The sequence below is a fragment of the Mustela putorius genome, unplaced genomic scaffold (genome assembly GCF_011764305.1).
Source record: "Mustela putorius furo isolate JIRA1106 unplaced genomic scaffold, ASM1176430v1.1 tig00000127_pilon_pilon_pilon, whole genome shotgun sequence".
Lineage (NCBI taxonomy): Eukaryota > Metazoa > Chordata > Mammalia > Carnivora > Mustelidae > Mustela > Mustela putorius.
Genome location: NW_025421288.1, coordinates 12,849,908 through 12,869,279, shown reverse-complemented (window position 1 = coordinate 12,869,279; position 19,372 = coordinate 12,849,908). Strand labels below are relative to the sequence as shown.

The following is a 19,372-nucleotide window of genomic DNA, read 5'->3' as shown; positions in this document are numbered from 1 at the left end:
TCAACCCTGATGAGACTGTTTCAGCCATAAGCTTAAAGGCCGTCTGCGCGCGCATCTGTAGGTGAGGCCCTGCGAGGGCTGGGGTGATCACAGCTGACTGCAGTGTCCCCCTTGGCCGGCAGCACGACGGGGGACGGCCTGTTTCTTAAGGGAACTTTGGCTCTATCTGTAATGTTTAAATATTCCGCTATAGAGTTTATGAGCCAATGAAAGAAAAACATTATTCTAATTTTCATCGGAAGAAGCCAGGCTGGTCTGGGGGCCTCAGTTGCCCCATGTGACGCTGGAGCAGAAGACCCTGGGAGCGTCCTTCCTGGACCTTCTCCCCGCCGCAGCCCGCCCCCGCCCGGGTCACCTGGCTCTCCTCGAGCCCCGCCCCCGCCCCGCCCCAGACCGGCCCCGCCCACCGCCGCCCCGCCCCTAACCGCCAACGGCCGCGGGCACGTGAGGGGCCGCCTCGCTCCGCCCCCTGCTCCGCCTCCTGGCTCTGCGCTCCGGCAGCCGCGGCGGCCGCAGGTGTGTGCCCCTGAGGAGGCCTGACCCCGCGTCCGTCCGGCCGCCGTCGGGTCTCCCCGCGGTCTCCGGGCGCGGCCGAGGGATCTGCAGGCGGGGAGGGGGACAGTGGGTCCCCCGGTCGGACCCTCGGGAGTGGAGGGACCCCCGCCCCGGCACGCCCTCAGGAATGGAGGGACCCCGCCCTGGTCAGCCCCTCGAGGGCAGCGGGACCCCCCCTCCCTCCCTCCCCGGGTCAGCCTCTCGGGAATGGAGGGACCCCGGCCCCGGGAGACCCTCGGGAGTAGAGGGACCCCCGCCCCGGCACGCCCTCAGGAATGGAGGGACCCCCGCCCCGGTCAGGCCCTCAGGAATGGAGGGACCCCCGCCCCGGCACGCCCTCAGGAATGGAGGGACCCCGCCCCGGTCAGCCCCTCGAGGGCAGCGGGACCCCCCCTCCCTCCCCGGGTCAGCCTCTTGGGAAGGGAGGGACCCCGGCCCCGGGAGACCCTCGGGAGTGGAGGGACACGCCCCCCGCCCCCACCCCGGCTCGGGGGACCCCCCGTGGAGCGCGGGGGGGGGCGGGGCGGGGCCGGGGCGGGGCCGTGCCCGCCTCACCTGGCCGCGTCCTTGCAGGTGCTCGGCTCTGGGCCGGAATCCGCGTGGCGAGGGGTGCGTGGCGATGCCCGGCCCGAGGTCCCCTCAGCGGACATGGAAGAGGCGCCCCTGCTCGGAGGGATGTCCGGTCCCGAGGAGGAGATGGTGACCGACCTTTTCAGTGCAGAGAGTCCGTTCGTTTCGGAGAACCTTGCCCTGAAGACCCCGGTGGTGGTGAAGCACGAGGAGGACGAGTTCCACGTGTTTAAAGACGCGTATCTGAGCTCCGCGGACCCCAAGGAGCCCCTCCTGCACGCGTTCAACCCCCCGCTTCACGTGGACTGTGACAGCCAAGTGAAAGTGGAGCTCGCGGTGGACGGCAGCGACGCCGAGGAGATGCTCCCGGAGTACCCCAGTCTCCCCGAGCTCAGCCCCCTGGAGGACGCCGCGCTGCCGGTGGTGGCCCCGCAGCCGCAGGCCTACAACGTGCACTTCCTGTCCTCGCTGCTGGCCCCGCACCGGAGTCCTGCTGTCGTGCCCCTGGGCGCCTGGGCCAGGGAAGGAGGTGCCCACCCGGGGGTCCGGGTGATTCCAGTAAGATCCATGTGGGAGACAGGCGCCGGACCTCGGTCACCCGGTGCGGAGCAGAGAAGTGAGACCGCTGGCCCGGGCCAAGATTTCCCTCACAAGCCTTTTCCCGGGGTCAGTAGCATCCTGGGTTGGAGTCACTCATTCCAACTGCGCACCTCCCTTTGGAAGCCCCCTGCGCCCACCCAGCCAGGCCATTCTCCCTGCAGGAGAATTAGGTCCTGGGGGGCTGACAGCAGAAGAGGGAAAGAGCGAGGAAGTGTGTGGCCCTCGCCTGTTGCTATCACTGGCTTTAGGAGAGTCCCCCGCCCCCTTTATGTTAGAGTCGCTAATGTAATGGGGGGGGGGGAATGCAGTGTGATTGTTTTCACATAGTCCTGAAATCAAGACGCGGGAGCTTCTCGCTGGTAGTTAGGGCGTGTTCCTCCAGCATAAGCAACATAACTCAGTCTCCATAAATTCCTGCTGATTCTGGACTAACGGCCCTCTTCTGCTGTCGCCACTGGTGATTTTTCTGCTTTGTTCTTGCCGGAATGAAACAAATCAATTTTTAAAGGAAACGGGATCCCAAGGAAATGGGTACTGGCCCAAGAGGATCGAGTTTGAAAAGCTAGAGCACTCAGCCCTTAAATCACTGTAGTAAGTTGTTAAGCGTCTGAGGAGCACTTTGGAGCTGGTATTGGGATGAGGGTGGCCTGACTTCGTGTGTCAGGAGTCATAGCTCCAGAGCTTGGATTTCCGCCTTTCTGGTTTCCCTTCGGCGCAGCTGCTGCTCCTTAGTGTAAAGGAAAGATGGGGAGGAGAGGCTGAGCCTCCACCGCCCTCTCGCTTACACGCAGGAGCCCTAGAGCTCACCCGGTCCTACCAGCCATCACCCGCAGTAGAGGTCTTCCTTGACTCTTCTTCGGATGGCTTGCAGTGTCAGCCACTCCATTTGGCTTCCAGGCCAGACTGGGGTTCCTGGCACCTTTTGCCTGTTGGGCGTCTTAGGACGACTGCTTTACAAAGTGGACTCAGTGAGAATTCACCAGAACAGGAACAGAACTGGCTCGTCTCAAAATCATAACATTCTCTCTCTCAATCTCTTTTAAGATTTTATTTATTTATTTGAGAGATCAGGTAAAAACATGAGAAGGTAGGAGGTCAGAGGGAGGAGCAGACTCCCTGTGGAGCTGGGAGCCTGATGCGGGGCTCGATTCCAGGACTCCGGGATCGTGACCTAGCTGAAGGCAGCAGTTTAACCGACTGAGTCACCCAGGCGCCCAACATTCTTTTCCAATGTAATCCAATTTTAACAAAATGTAGGTTGGACAAAATAAAGGAGAGGCTATTTGGATGATATTTTTTTGCTTTTAGAAAATGTTATTGCCTATTTCCTAGTTAACTAGTAAAATGAAAAAGATCCAGCATGGACATGTTTATCGTTTAAACAGAATGGGATTATTTTAAAGTAAATATTGAGGATGAATTGCTACTTTCCTTTTTCTAGAAATTCATTCCCACATTGACCTCTGTTCATATCTCTTCTGTAAAAATGGGAATTCACTGAGTATAAGTAGTTCAGATCATAGTCGCTTGCAGCACTTGCTGTGCAAGTACGTGTTAATCATAGGGTGGGAAATTCAATCTAAACTCTGACGGCACCTGCCTGGCAAGTTCCTCAAAGCAGAAAGCAGAAGAAAATTTTAAATTTTCTCTTTCTTTAAAATGTGAATTATTGAAATAAAGCCAAACTTGAAACACAGCTAAACCTTCTTCTTTTTAAAGATTGATACCTTCATGACAGTCTGCTGTGCTAATAAGGAAACTGCCAGTAATTATTATCTGTGCAGGTCGCTGATTTCACTATTTGTTGGACATCTCCAAGTTTGCGTCCACAGCCACACCTAGAAAGATCATGATCTGTGCTGTGATTTTATTGTTTTTATTATTTTTTGAAGATTTTATTTATTTATTTGATAGAGGTCACAAGTAGGCAGAGAGGCAGGCAGAGAGAGGAGGAAGCAGGCTCCCTGCTGAGCAGAGAGCCGATGTGGGGCTCGATCCCAGGACCCTGAGATCATGACCAGAGCTGAAGGCAGAAGCTTAACCCACTGAGCCAGCCAGGCGCCCCCATGCTGTGATTTTAAATGAGGTCTTCAGGTTGTTACCCTAGAATCACCGTCTTCTTGGAAGGACCTGCCTCCTGGCCTCTGGCAAGCGCCCCTGCACTCTGCAGTGGGCATTCTAGGGCCGATGGAGGCTCAGGAGGGGTCGGCCGATGCCATCCCAATCCTCCTTGCATTCTTAGCAAATGTAGAAAGAATCCTCACAATTTTGGAACCCTCAAGTCTGATGGTATTTTTTTAACCATCGAGTCTTTAGTTTTTAAATTTCACCAGTTTTCAGCAGCATCACTGGCATTTTGCCCTCTTGCTGGTGACCTTGCCGTGTGTCGGTGAGTTGGCAGCTGTTGCAGAAGATGGCTCAGAGACAAAGCTGGCTGTTCCCCATGCCCTTAGCACTTGTTACAGTCCTGCCGTCCAGTCAGGACACCGCTGTTCTGTAATGGTGAGCTCTGCTGTAAATACACGATCAATATTAAATCTGATATGTCGGCAAGGATCGGAGGCTTCTTGAAAGAAAACAAATCAACATTAAGTTTCATACAACTTAATGAGCACACTAAGAACGGTGAGAAAGGGCCAGCTTGGAGGCCAGGTTAAGGAAGATCCCTCCAGTCTGCCGGGTCCTAGAGAAGGGAGGGCTGTTGGGCCCCTTGAGGGGCACGCGGCCAGCTGGGGCATCTCCTCAGGTCCTTATGCCGTGTGCTGGAAGCAGCATGAGCACCGCGTGGAAGGTTCACCTGCATATTTCGTGGGCAGAGGGGTTTGGTCCTCAGGGTCCTTCCTTCCCTGTGAGGCTGGTCAGATAACTGCTCACTCCTCGTTGCTCCCACATAGGGAGAACGAGAGGGAGAGAAGTAAAGCTAAGGGGGCTCTTCCCTTTGCAAACAGTATGCATCCGTGAAAACCGGTGTCCACAATGTGGTTTCTAAAATAACAATTCCTTTTTTGTTTTTAAGGTGGAAATAAAGGAAGCAGGTGGTAATATAAGTAACAATCCTGAGGAAGCAACTTTTCAGAACCCTCTTGGTCCAGAATCCTGTTGCAAGTTCCCCTCGTCGCAAGAAGCCGAGGACGCCTCTGGCTGCTCTCAAAAGAAGGACTCTAACCCAATGGTAATGATGCCAAAGAAAATGTGTCTTGACTGACATTATCTTAAATGTTTGATTCTGATCATTGCTAATTCAATAGGACTCGTCGATTTCGGTCACTGGTTTTCCGTTCTGTTTCCTTGTTGAGTCTGCAGTGCTGAGTGCCTCATCTATCAAAAGAGGAACATAATTAAAACCGTAATGCTCCACTCACCTCTGGAATTCCCAGTTCCTGGGTCTTAGCAAACCAAACAAAGATTAGGACATTGCGGTCCTTGCTAAGGAGGGTAGCCCCAAGTCCCCTTGGGCTGAGGCAGCCTTTAGAACGATGTGGTTTGGCAGGTGGGCAGGTAGAGGGAGCTGGGGTTCTGTGGCTGTTTCCCTGCCTGCCTGCCTCCAAATTCCTAATAATACCAAGTGACACTCGCGTGACATAGTCTGTAACCTGTGTGGTTCATTTAATCCTCCTGTCAACGCTGTAGGCTAGCCATTATTTTTATCTACATTTCATGGATAAGAAAAGAGAGATGTTACATGGTCTGCTTGTAGGTGGTGCATCTGGGACCCCAGGTCTGAGTGTGGTGAGTGAGGACTAGGGAGGAGGCGAGCCGGAGAAGCAGCCCTGACTCTTCCTCTAGCGAACAGTCCAAAGAACCAGAGGCCGCCTTTTCCCTGGCAGCTCTTTATCCCAAGAAGGGTGACCTAAGCTCTAAGGCACATCCTTTAACTAGGAGTTAACTTAAAAATGAGCTCATCACAAACTTCAGCTTAGCTGTGGCGTGTACCAGTACTGCCTGTCTGTCTGTGCTTCTGCTTGGGTGTGTGGGTTGGGAGAGCAGAGCTTGTCCGTGACGCCTGGAGCAGGTGAGCAGGATAATTCCTGTAGTTACACCAGGCTACTGAGTAGCGTGCACACGCTCCTGCCGGAGAGGGCATGGCAGAGCCCAGGAGAACCCATTCTTTCTCCCAGTTTTGTGTACCTCTGTGTGTGTGTGTGTGACTATAACTTTATCCTCGGACTTCAAATAAAATGCCAACCAAACATGAATACTAGCCTCTTATCCAACATCAGGGTGATGTGAAGGTTTGAGCCAGTGACTTTGTTAATACAGGTTCTACAGGTGTCATTCTGCTAACATCGATCCTGGGTGCTTACTTGGGGTTTCCTGTCTGGGAAACCCAAAGGCAACCTAGAGTTGGAAACCGCAGTTTCTCTGGGTATCCGTGGTTTGACCATCAGAATTAGAAGCTGTCTGGGCAGAAACTCTGATTTCTCTTGCCTTCACATGCATGCTGCGTGGCCTGGGACAGGACTGCACCCCGGGAAGGTTCCATCTGTGCTTTGCTTGACTTGTGTCTTTGACTCACAGACCCACCTGGCTCACTGAGGAATCGTTTATGGTCAGAATCCAATGAGGTGATCTGAGAGTGCCAGTCAGGCCCAGGATGACAGACATGGCTTCCTAGAACCTTCCAGTTCTTGGATTAACCTTTCTAAACTGTACTTGTAGGAAATATAATAAATGGACGTTTAATAAGAACCCCACGTGTAAAATAATAATGTGTGGGAGCAGGAAAAATACCTCATAAAATATAAGACTATTCTAAGAATGTGACCAGCTCCAGAGGTGGAGTCGGGGACGGAGCCTTTTCCTCCAGTTGACCGGATCTAGTGGGGCTGGGGGCCAGGTCCCCGCACTCTTCATTGAGGCAGACAGTGGAGCGTAAGGATGGTGAAGACAGCCCAGTGCAAGGTTGCCGAGGCCTAAACCTCCACGGGCTGACACCGGTAGAGGAAGGCACGAGCAGGAACTTGCATCCACACACAGAACACCTCTCACAAAACAATTCCTGGGGGGGGTTTGCCCTGTGGTTCCTCCAGAGAACATATTACTGTGGAGTAAGAAATGGAGGACAGATTTTAGCTTGCCGTTTTGCGTTAAAACTGAAATTCTAGATTAAAGTTACTTTCTCAGATTTAAGTTCATCTAGATTCGTATTACTGGATATCTTTTAAAAATGAAACCTGATCATTATTTTTCATTTTAGGTGATATGTCAGTTGAAAGGGGGTACACAAATGCTGTGTATAGACAATTCTGGCACAAGAGAACTAAAAGCACTTCATTTGGTTCCTCAGTATCAAGACCAAAATAATTATCTACAGTCAGGTACAGAGTACATTAATAAAAACTTATGTCATATATCATATGTAAGCTGATAAGTGATTATGTTTGGCTTTGTATAAAGAGTAAAAGTAAAGTAGGTGGTTAGGTTGTTAACTAGGCAACTTGCTAAATCTGTTTGCCCTTATAAGTGAACTAAGAATAGAAATAAAAATCTTTATAGACTAATTTACGTACATTGTGTTGTTGGATAGTTGTCCTCTACTTGGCTAGCTGCAGAGAGCGTGTGACCGCAACAGGTGACTGCTGTTACGACATGTGCATGTGTCGAAAGGAGACTGGGTTGGGCCGTCAGCCTTTCCTAGGCTGGGCAGGGGGTTGGCGGTTCAGGTGTGGTCACACTGTATACAGTTTAATATACAGTCTTAATTATTAATTAATATATTATTAATTAACTATTAATTTATATATTAATTATATTAATATACAATATATACGAGATTTTCATGTAATCAGCGAGAACTGTGAGTACACTTTAATCATCACTGAGTTTTAAAATGTATCAAGTGCTGGTTTTTCTCTGCCATTCTCTCAGAAACATCTTTAAACTGACATAATAATAATATATGGCCTAGAAGTCCTTAGTTATTTTCAACTTACTTTTATTTTTTTATTTTTTTATTTTTTTAAAGATTTATTTATTTATTTGACAGAGAGAGAGATCACAAGTTAGGCAGAGAGGCAGGCAGAGAGAGAGGAGGAAGCAGGCTCCCTGCTGAGCAGAGAGCCCGATGTGGGACTCGATCCCAGGACTCTGAGATCATGACCTGAGCCGAAGGCAGCGGCTTAACCCACTGAGCCACCCAGGCGCCCCTTCAACTTACTTTTAAATGACTAAAGAAAGAATAAGTAACAGAGCCTTAGGATTGTATTTACAAAAGTTAGACCCTAATTCTTGAAAACTAGGTATCTCTGTGTGTTAATCTCTTTAGATTAACATAATCATGTTAATCTAAATCTCGAGTTAATCAGAATATTTAAATTATCAGATGTTTTATTGATCTTATCAATGGTTTATTTATTTTTGTTTTTGTTGTTGTTGAAGTGTAATCTACCTACCACATTGTATTAGTTTCGTTTGTACAACAGTGATTTGAAGTTTGTGTACACGGGAACCGATCAGCACAGTAAGTCTAGTTACCATCTGCTGCTACATGAAGTTGATGTGATATTACTGACTGGGTTCCCCATGCTGTACTTGCCAGTAATTTAAATCAATATTAAATACAGATGTCATTTCAGTGGCACTACAGAGTTCAGGGCTAGAGGAAATACTGTAACTCCTGTTCCAAACTGATAGTCTCTTTATTTAGGGACAGATAAAATGCCTTCAAGACATTTGCTTTTCTGTGGTACGGAATCAGGGTTGGAGTTTAGTCTTCCAGAAGCCCTCTGTCCATGCCCACCACGGTCTTCTGGCTCCATCTCCTGTAAGTCAGAGCGACCTCTGATCCTCTGCACAAGCAGGGAAGGCTTCTTTCCTATTTCCCCTCCTTCTGGAACATGACCCGATCCTAATGCCTTTAGATCCACAGAAGGAAAGGCTTTATATGGTGTTCTTCAAACATACTTCCTTGTCATAGAATCATAACCCTGTCACCATGGATGTATGAAATACCAGTATGAGATGAACACATCCTGGTTACCGAAGTGTCAAGGTATCATCGCTCAAAGGATGCGTGAGCCGGGAGCAGGGAATGTGTTCAGCTGATCAGTGACTAAAGACGCTAAGACACGTTTCTCCCTCTGCCTCTGCTCACCGGCACTGAGGTTTGCAGAGCCTTCCCTGTGTCAGGAATGTTTTCCACGGCACACTTACACCAAAGATATACAAATCCCTTCCATTAGTTAAATAGTTTGGTCCAAAGAGCCCAATAAGTATTTACATCCTAGCAAGTTAGTAACCATTTGAAAAAAAGAACACACATAAATTGAAAGTAGTTCACCCGATGTCCGACAGATGTCGCTGTGCCTTCCTTGAAAGTGGGACGGATCTAGGGCCTCCCTGGCGAGTTGGCTGGGGCTCCCAGGGGCCCCTGCACGGAGCCACAGCGTGGGAACTTGGCCACTAGCCACAGTTTTGTTTCGCTTCGTTTTGTTTTTAGCATAGTAGACTAACCCTGGAAGCTTAAATTAAGCAGCTTTAAGACCAAGAAAAAGATGTAATATGTAATAATAATAATAATAATAATAATATTGACTCAAAAGTTTTTACAGAATAAAAAAAATAGGATCAAGGTAAGTTTAAATGATTTTGCACATGATAAATCATGACACATGATCATTTTTGTACTTTCTTCCATGTGCAGGTAGAAAAGGAACAATATATGGTATCGATTAATTTTAATTGTCTTCCTTACAGATGTCGCTAAACCAATGACTACTTTAGTAGGAAGATTTTTGCCAGTACCAGCAAAATTAAATCTCATTACACAACAAGTGAGTCATTGTTTTAATAAAAAATTACAGTTGGGCACTATTTTCTCTTAAAATTTCAATTGTTGAAGTTGGAATTACTCAGGAAATATAATTTATCCTCTTTTAAAATCTACAGTGAAACCTTTACCATGTGTTCCATACCTTCACTACTGGGTCAGACACTGGGGGTTGGGAGGCAGTGGCACAGGTTCAAGGCAATTCTGGGCCAACCCTTTGGGCTTTCTTGCACTTTCCTACAGCCGTCAGACCAACCAACCTTCCGAAACCCCATTTGTTGAGCTCGTTTTTTGCAGTCCTGCTGTCCATCTAGCAGGACACACCACCCGTTTGGTGTAGAACATTCCTTACCTTCCTCGGTAGAATGGAAATGCTTTTTTAGAGTTTAAAATGCTTTTATGATTGTACCACAATATGCACATACTAAATATAAGACAAATGTGTTATTTTCCCTAAGTCTTGATATGAAGGGTCACTACCCCAGAAGAGACTTCCGTGACTCCCCAGTGTGGACAGCCAGTCGCTGTCACTGCACCTGTCTGCTTCTCTGCCCAGCACTGTCACGGTCTTGCGTTTTCCTGGTTTGTCTATTTGTCTGCATCTCTCCACGGGTGTGCCGGGTCCGCAGGAGTAGAGATCTTGTGAGCCTAGTTTGTCGCTGTAAACTGAGACCTGGAACGAAGCCTGGCACGTACAGGGCGCTCACACAGAGTGACTTTCTGTAGGGCCGGTGCCGGTCTGAGCACTCGGACCACATCAGGGAGCCAATGCTAAGTGATGTCCCCAAACAAAACTAAAGAAAACATGTGATTCTGCCCCCTGCAGCCACATTTTAGTGTGGGAGACACACAACTTGGGCAAATGTAGTAATTACATTGTGTGCCAGGAGAGCAGAGGACAGGCATCGGGCACAGAGCTTCCACGGGGGCAAGGCAGGAAGCCAGCCACGGGTCGCGCCACTGAGAAGGTGACGGTTGAGCAAAATCTTGAGAGGAGAGGGTGAGCTGCGTGACCATCACAGGGGAGAACATTCCAGGCAAGCAGAAGAGCACAATACAGGGTCAACCTGCTGTAGAGACAGTGAGGAGGCGGCCAGGGGGCGGGGATGGAGGGAGCAAGAGGAAGGTAGCAGAAGGGGGTGGCAGAGGAGCAGGCATGGGGCTGGGGAAGGGTGGGGCCGAGTGGGTGTGGGGGCCCTGCCACCGGGAGAGTCCCGTAATGCGGGGGGCGGGGGGGCAGGGCCGAGATGACAGCAGCTCCGACCAAGCGGGGCCAGCGGAGCAGAAACAGCTTGTCCAGATCCCCTACAGGCTGGCAGGGCTTGTGACGGACTGGGTGTGGGGAGAGAGAGAGATTGGGAGGAAGCATGGATGCCCCCACAGTTTCAGCCAGAACGAACAGAAAGATGGTGCTTCCATCCAGAGAGCTGAGGGTAGTACACGTCTTATGAGGGAGACTAGGAGTTCACTGGCCTTGACGTGTTACGTTTGAGACATCTGAGTGACAGTGGCCCGCAGGAGTGGGACATGTGGGCCCGGAGATCAGTGTGAGGAAGGTCCGGGCTGGAGGGAAGAAGTCACCAGGGCGTAGATGGCATTTAAGGCCTTGAGACCAGAGGAGACCCGTGAGGCAGCAGGTGTAAGCAGAGTCGGATGTTTGTCGAGTGCGTCAGTAACTGTTTCTCAATATTGCATCGGTCAGTGCGGGAGATCCCGAGCTGTGACCCTGCGGGTGCCCGAGGCAGACTCTTGCGGGTCCTGCACACAAGCCTCCGGCCTCCTGGCCGCCTCCACTCCTCCCCGCTTCCTTCCCCACCGTGTCAGCCCCAACCAGGCAGGCGCACACTGGACTCGCTCTTCCGCTAAGGCCGTGCCCTCGAAGTGCTGTTTCGGACCGCAGCTTCCTTGCTTTCCACCTGCTCCCCGTCTTGTCTTGGCTGTGTTGTTCTTGTCCCGGTGTTGGCTGCCCCGACCTCTACCCGGTGTGACCTTGAGGCAATCCCTTTAGCCATATGTTTGCTGCTTCCTTGCCAAACTCCCAATTCTGTATATTTTTAAAGATTTTATTTTTAAGTAATCTCTACGCCCAATATGGGGCTTGAACTCACAGCTGTGAGATCAAGAGTCGCACTTTGCAACTCACAGTGTGGCGCACGGACTAGGAGCCTGGGCGTTATCTGGGACCATGGCAGGAAGGCAGGATCTCAGGTCCTGCCCCAGACTCACCGACCCAGAATCTTCGTTTTAGCAAGAGCCCCGGTGATGTGACTGAGAGTCTCCGCCCCTGCTCCTAAGAGGCCAGGCTTGCTGAAGAAGGTCATGGGTTCCAGCATAAAGTCACTCTAGATTAACTACCTATGCCGTCCTGAGGTCCTCCCTTTTTCTCGGCTTTACTTTGGGACTAAATAAGCAAAGGGGAAAGGAGAAATTGTACCCTGGTTTATGTGAAGGATTGCCTCAATCCTGAGAGCTGTAAAATCCTTTCTCAAAAGGAATCCCAAACTCCGGACCGCCTCTGGGAACATGGGCCCCACTGATGTCTGGGTGATGGGGAAGAGACGGTTTCGAGTAACTTGTGGACACTGGCCTCCTTACATTGAGTGAGGAGGACAGAGCCCCCAGCAGAAGAGAGGGGCTCCTGGGTGAGGCTCCCCAGAGGGATGGGGATCCCTGGAGGGATGGGGCCTAGTGCTCAAGGACGTGGACCCAGGGTGGCTTCTCAGGGTCTTCAAGTCCCACAGGCAGTGATGACACACAGTAAGAGGCAGAAGAGAGAGAATAAATAGAATGAATAAAATGTTTGTTTTTCTAAAACTGTAGTTTTTTTTTTTTTAAGTTTTTCTTATTTAAGTAATCTCTACGCCCAACGTGGGGCTCAAACTCATGACTCTGAGAGAGTCACGTGCCCTTCCGGCTCAGCAGGCCAGACGTCCCCCAAGACCATACTTTCTATATAAAACGGACTGAAATTTCAAGTGTTCGGGGGAGGGAGGGCCAAGGATAGGGAACTGAAGTGTGGTATCGGCAAATCATCTCCCAGCCTGAAGCTATGCGACTCTTGACATGTCTCCAGGCTTCCCCTCAGAAGAGCAGTAGGTCGTTGCTGACTGTGCTGCACTTTCCTTTTCTTGGGACGATCATCTGTGAGCCAAGCTAACGAGTAATAGAAAGATAAATGAGAGCCCGGAAAGCAAAGGACACGGAGGGGACAGAGGTCGTGACATGGCTTTTGGACTTGTTGAAACTGGCGACAAATTTTTTTCTTTTTTTTGACTAGATGAGACACCAATGGTTGACAAGACTTGAGATGTCCAGGGCTCTTACGTTATACCAGGAATGTCATCATAATCAAAGAACAGTTTCAGTGTACAGAAGTTTGTGATTTAATTTAACTCACAATTTGTAGTCATAAAATGGAAAAAACTGTCCATTCCAGTGTCCACGGCCAGTGCCCAACAGCTGTGTGTGGCCAGCTGGGCCCCGAGTCCTTACCCCTCTACCCCTGGTCCACACAGGCAGGACTCTCCCCTCCCCGGGCCGGAGTGGCCAGGTGATTCTGGGACACACTGGGCTGGGCTCGCCCACTGCTGCAGAGAAGCCTGGGCCAGAGCCCACTCCAGGACAAGGGGAACCGTCGTGGTGACAAGGCCATTGTGATATAAACCTCCAGAAGAAAACCAGTCATTTCTGTCTGGACCTAGATGTTGAGTGGACAGAACTTACGAAACACGTTCTAATGACAAATATGTTTGCTTTGACTTTCCACAGCTTGAAAACGGAGCCTTACCATCCCTAGTCAACGGGTCTGCTTTCCCTTCGGGATCTGCTCTTCCAGGACCCCCGAAGCTAACCTTGGCTGGGTAAGGATTAACAGCAATCAGTTGTCACTTACTTTAGTAGAAGAGTTTAAGAGGCTTTTGGGTACTATGGTGGTTTTTTTCTAAGTTCTAAAATCAGCTTTACCAGTAAACCTTCGTGACCTCTAAAAACTGCATTTTATATGAAGCAGTGGTACCAGCCGTGTCGCTGTGTGTGTCTGGTTTGTGGCTGGAAGGGCTTCCACACTGTCCGCTGTCCGCGCCGGTGGAAGGCTCACTGCCATCCAGAGCTCTGTCTTGGTCTCACATCAGTTTAAACAGAAACGCTCTGATTCTTTCTCACGATCATCAACATGAGTAATGATGTGGCAGCCACTTAACCTTGACCGTGGTCTGAGTGTGCCTTTACGGGCCGCCGCGCCCTGCTGGGTCAGCCCGCATTCGGAGGCTCGCGGTCTCCACGAGGATGTGGGCTGCCCTTAGCTGGGGCCTTGTCTTAACATTTGAAAGTCGTATCTATAATTGTAACTAATTAAACTAACCAAGCTGGTTGGAACTCCTTGTTGAGTTGACTTTCACGTGCGAACGGTGGACGGGGCAGCCCTTTCCGCTCGTGGGTCCTTGAGGTGGTTATGGAGATCGGTCCACTCCCGCCTCCGTGAGTTTGCGGCACGCAGTGGTCGGACGTCCCCCTCGGCTCCAGCCGTCTGTGAAACGTCCACTGTGGGCTCTGGGCGCGCCAGGCCCCCGTGGTGCTGGTTGTGGCGTCGGTGAGGGGGAGGAGGGCTGTCCGGGGGCCGCGCGAAAGGCCCCGAGGACCACTTGGCAGGCATTGATGCCTCCCCGCTGCATGGCCGCGGGGTGCGCCGTGGGGCTCGCGTGGGTTGCGGCTGCTGCGGTTTTATCAGTCCGTCTTTCGGCGGTTGTCGCCCGGAGGCTCAGCAGGCGACTTTCGGTTCGTTTAACGGGATCCTGCCCACTCTCTTGGGCACGGATCAGGGAGGGCAGGTCGTTGCTGGTACTGGACTCGGTCCTGCCGTCGTGGCTCTTCCCACTTCTGGACCAAACAGACGCCACATAAGTCGCTGCTAGATCCTGCTGGCAGGTCCTCCCCCGACCCCGTCTTTGGTTACACTGTGCGACCGAAGATGTCACCATCCAGAAGACACCCCTTTTTCTTCCGTGGGATCTGGGAGCATCGGGCCAGCAGTGCGGGATCGCTGTGTGCGTGAGCGTCCGGAGCAGCCGCGGGAATCTGGCGCTTCTCACGCTTCATTCCGAGTGTGCGCTCTCTCGGAGCCCCGGCGCGACCTGCGGCTTCTCCGTGGCACGGCTGACCCGGGTCCTCCTGGGCGAGCAGTAGGAAGGATTGCCGTGTCGTGTCACTCCGCCTTGAACCCAGGCCCGCCTCGGTTTTCTCGGTCACATAGTTTTCTTTATTTTGGTGTAATTACGCGGGTCTTAAAAAACATTTTTCTCTTCTAAATGAAGCGCCAGGAACAACATGAGCCTTGTGTTTGTGGGGTTTTGCTGCAAAGAATCACTTGAGTTGATGTCACTGCCTTGAGTCAGCCGCGTGAGTTTGATCTCGGCACCGCAGCACTGACGGTGAACGGACTCTGGCAGCGTGTGCCTCGTGGCAAGGGCGCATGCAGAAGCCCGTTCGCTCTTGTGTCGTCCTGTGTGACCTCCCACTGCGACTGATTGGCCGCCCCCGTCACCTCCCTCGGTGCTCCATTAGCTGTCTTGTTGACTGCCACGAGATAACAAGGTCAGATTAGGTCTGTAGACCTCAGAAAGGAAGCTCTGTCGGCTCAGTATGGCTCAAAGGTTTCTAACCGCGCGGGTGACACAGAAGCGGAGTGACGGGGCGCCTGGGTGGCTCAGTGGGTTAAGCTGTTGCCTTCGGCTCAGGTCATGATCTCAGGGTCCTGGGATTGAGTCCCACATCGGGATCTCTGCTCAGCAGGGAGCCTGCTTCCTCCTCTCTCTCTCTCTGCCTGCCTCTCTGCCTGCTTGTGATCTCTGTCTGTCAAATAAATAAATACAATCTTTAAAAAAAAAAGAAGCGCAGTGACGGTCAGCGGAGCCTCGGGGCCCGTAGTCCTCAGGTGCCACTCACCGTGTCCTCGCTCTCCAGAGCTGGGTGGGGAACCGGCTAACTTATTAACTAGCTTATCATACTCCTGAAAATGCCCTTTCAGTAAAAATTTGTGTCCTGTCACTCCGTCCATATGGCTTTCGTCATCCTGTCCTCAGTCAGGTGTTAATGTGAGTTCTGACACAGCGCTGACGCTATGACTTTTGTAGCGCAATGAACGTCGTAATAAAGGACACTCACGAGCCTGCTTCTCTGAACATTTTTTTTCGTAAAGATGAGGTCATACCTCGTGCGGTGGAGTTTATTTCTCGTGCTTTCCTGAGGCGGAATTGTGAGGATCTCTCCCGAGCCCTTAGTTTTCGGACTGGCATAGGAGGGTGGACAGTGTCCGCAGAGCCGTGGGACTGTCCCCGGTTCAGTTCCCGTCTCTTCCCGCCCTGGTGCCCTGTGCTCGCCCCTATGGCGCCTTAGCTCATGCGGCTACCTCAGCTGAAACCGCCTTGGGGTGGACAGCGAGTCTCACAGCCCTAACCGGTGGTGGCGAGTTCTAGCTCCTTCGAAAGTAGTCTAGCTTCTTCCATCCAGATGAAACTACCATTTCTGGATTTTATATCATTACCAATCAGTATCAAATAACCTGACAGCTGATTTTACCGTATCTTCTGTCCTCCAATTTTTCAATCTCATTCATATTTATATATTTATATATCTCATTCCCAAGTTCTTTGCGGGATTCCTCCTGGACTGACTATAAATTTTTATATGTGTATTTTTTGATTTTCCCCTGAAGCTCTTATCACTGTCCTGACCACTTGAGGATCTCTCAGGAAATGCCGATTGGTATCTTCCTGACACAGGACATTCATTAAACTGTCCTCTGCCCTCCCACAGTCGCGGCAGGTCACGCCTGGAATGTCTCCACGCACCCCACCCCCATTTTTTAGAGGAAAGAATTTTGGTTCCTCTGGATAGTCAGTGCCAGGCCACCCTGTGTCCCACTGTAGGGGGAGGTCTGAGAGGCCAAGGACAAGAGCAGAGAAGTAGGTGAGACGCGCCCTCCTCTGAAAGCCCACGTCTGCTCCAAGGCGCACCTCTGGGCACCTGAGGGGACATAAAGCTGTCACTCTGCTAGGTACAAAGGGGAAAAGTAGACTAGACGAATAATAAATTAATACAGCATTCAGTGACATAGTTTGGGGACATTATCTTAAAATGAGAGAATCTCCAAAAGTAAGAGTCAGCAGCTCGTGCATGAGTCAGGTGCCAAGTGTGTTTGGGGGCGGGGGTGGAGATGTCGCTAAACAGAAGCGCAGACAGTGGGGCTGGGCTGGAGGCTGCTAAGGCAAGCACGCCCACGCAAGAGGAACCCACCGTCCACGTACAGAGGACGACGGGCCGAGCTGGGACTTAGGGTTCCCCCAGTCTGGACTCCAGGGAGCTGAATGTGTGAGTGTGCAGTGCACAGGCAAAGGGGCCCGCCTGGCACACTGTCTTCGGGGCATTTGTATCAGAACCACAGGACAGGTGGCACGCAGTGCTTCCGCGCTCTGTGCGGCGACAGGAGACTGTTGGCAAACGTTACCTGTGTGCCAAGGTCCCCTGCAGTTTCTGTAGGGACCCCCCAGACCAAGCGGCATCCCTGGGGCCCAGCAGAGCCCTGTCACCGTCCCGTCATTGTCTTTGGGCACTTGTCCCCTCCTTTCACCGTAGCGTCGTAAACGTCTCACAAAACTCCGCAAGCAGTACTGGAAAGCGGCGCTTGGGAGCCTTCCCCGACTTTAATCCCCAGCTGCCCCTCATGTCCAGCCTCTATGACTTGCTCATCTGTCCCCCTCTGATGCCCCCATGATGGCTCCTGGGCTAATCCCAAGAGCAATTAGGCCTCCACTGGAAACTTGCTTTGACGTTGCTGGTAGCTCTGCAGCGTGGACAGCTCTGACACTGCCCGAACGATATAAGACGACGATTGGTCGATTTAAGTTCCATTATCCGTTAGTGTTCAGATTGGGGAAAATGCAAAAAGGTTGAACTAAAGGAGCTATTTGGCATGAGGGTCCCCACATAATAGGGGTTTAAACAGATCAAGGGAAGAACGTCCAGAAGGCTTCCTGGGGAGGGGACAGCAGTCGGGTCCTGTTGCGCACCCTGTGGGGACTGTGGGCGTGCTAGCTGGGCTCGGCCGGGCGCCTCCCACCGGGTGGTAATACACACAGCAAGTTCGTTTCATGATTGGGCGCCGATAAGTAGTACCTATGAGCGCCTGGTGCTGAGATTTTCAGTATTTGTTCAAAACACCAGATGCTTAGCTAATTCCCCTTTTAAAGAGTAACGATCTGAATATTTTCTTTTTTAATCTTTATAGAGTAACTCTTAGTTCATGGGACACAAAGTCTAAAAAGCCATGTAACTGTACCAAATCCCAGTGTCTGAAATTGTAAGTAATCACAAATCCTTCATTATTAAATAGAAATAAGGTTGTTTAGAAGTCAGTAAGTGGTACACAGTTGAGATGAGCATCAGCGGCTAGCAGCGCGGGGCCACAGCTGAGACCCGCCGGCCAGAGCAGCGAGACGCTGCGCCCTCTGCCCAAGCCTGGTTCGGGTCTCCTGGGATTCTCTTGACCGACTAATTTAGCAAAGGACCCTGCCTGCCCCTCGCGTGGTGTGACTTTCTTGGGTTTGGGTTTGCATCTCCGCCCCTGGGATGGGTGCTAACCGCGGCACCCTTCCAGGGCGTTCACTGGGACATTGCCGCATCCTAGTTTGTACCAGTTCGGTGGACTGGTAATATTCACTCAGCAGTGAATTTTCTCAGAAAAGTTCTCCCCCAGGGATGCCAGCTCGCAGGAGGCTCGGTGGGGGGACGGTGGGGCTGGCCTTGTGGCAGAGCTGTGGGCGGGGGTGTGGGCGGTGTGGCAGACGCAGGAGGTGGCCCCCGTACCCCTCCGGACCTGCCACATGGGGGCGCTGTTTGTGTCGTCTGCCCGGCTCTCCGCTTTGCCAGGTGTCTGCCCTGAGGGCCTGCCTAGCTTTAGAGGGACAGTTGGAGGGGGCACACATCCCCGTCCTGATGGCTAACACTGTCTCCACGTGGTTTTTCCCTTGCAGAGTCCTGCTGAAGTCACTGAGGGCTCCACTGATGGGACAGGGACTTGGGGGTACACAAGTGGGTCCAAATCCAGAAACCTGAGAAACTCGGTTCACTGTAAAGACACATTCATTTTTTAAAAAGCAATGCTGGAAACTAGGCTTGGCTGTGTGAAAGCATTTGAGCGGTCGCTGGCTTAGTGTGTGAGTGCGAGCTGCACGCCTCTCTGAACGCCGGGCGCGCCTGCTCCGCTAACACGCGGCTCCGGTGAGGAGGAAGGAAGACAGAGGGCGAAGCCTGGACCGCGTGACCTTGCCGAGGCCGAGTGGCCCGCCCAGCTGGGGACGACCGATGCGGCGGAGGACAAGGTGGTTGCGTGTCGGGAGGACGGAGCCAGGAGGGGACCAGGTCCTGTCCAACGGGGCTGCCGAGGTGCAGCTGTGTTTTGGGACTGGGGAGACCAGAAGACCGGTGAGGCCTAGAGCAGGGTATAGACAGTCACTGGGGGGTGGAGAGAGGTCCCCAAGGACTCAGAAGTAAGGTGGGGCTCCAAGAAGGGTCTCACTTATTGATGACCCCACAATGGAAGGCCACGGAGATCGCTACTGGCCTAGGAGCCGCTTTCCAGGTGAGCAGGTGCCTGACGCACTCTTCAGTCATCCCAGGCGGGCGTGGTCAGCGTTGGAACAAAGGAAAAGGAGGTGCGGAGTGTGGCCCGCGCTGTCCGGAGGAAGGAGGCGCCGTCTCTGTGGGCCACGGGCTCCGCCTCAAGAGAAGCGCCCGGGCCGCAGTAGAGGCTTAGTGCCCTTGCGGCAGACCTGGGGACCCGCACCTCCGACTGCACGCTCAGCGCCGCACCATCGGGCCAGAGTT

General features: G+C 51.9%; 1 protein-coding gene across 2 annotated transcripts in view; it reads left to right on the top strand.

The window, feature by feature from the left end:
* The first annotated feature begins 414 nt into the window (after positions 1-414).
* The window catches only part of TESMIN (testis expressed metallothionein like protein), a 38,292-nt gene continuing 19,334 nt past the window's right edge, over positions 415-19,372 (top strand). Inside the window, exons 1-7 of one of the 2 annotated variants that reach the window (XM_045066128.1) lie at positions 415-516; positions 1,129-1,791; positions 4,742-4,897; positions 6,923-7,043; positions 9,421-9,497; positions 13,262-13,353; positions 17,775-17,846. In XM_045066128.1, coding sequence (XP_044922063.1) covers positions 1,204-1,791; positions 4,742-4,897; positions 6,923-7,043; positions 9,421-9,497; positions 13,262-13,353; positions 17,775-17,846 — 1,106 coding nt within the window. In that variant the 5' untranslated portion in view covers positions 415-516; positions 1,129-1,203. The remainder of the gene's footprint in view (positions 517-1,128; positions 1,792-4,741; positions 4,898-6,922; positions 7,044-9,420; positions 9,498-13,261; positions 13,354-17,774; positions 17,847-19,372) is intronic. The other variant, XM_045066134.1, reaches the window with a different exon arrangement.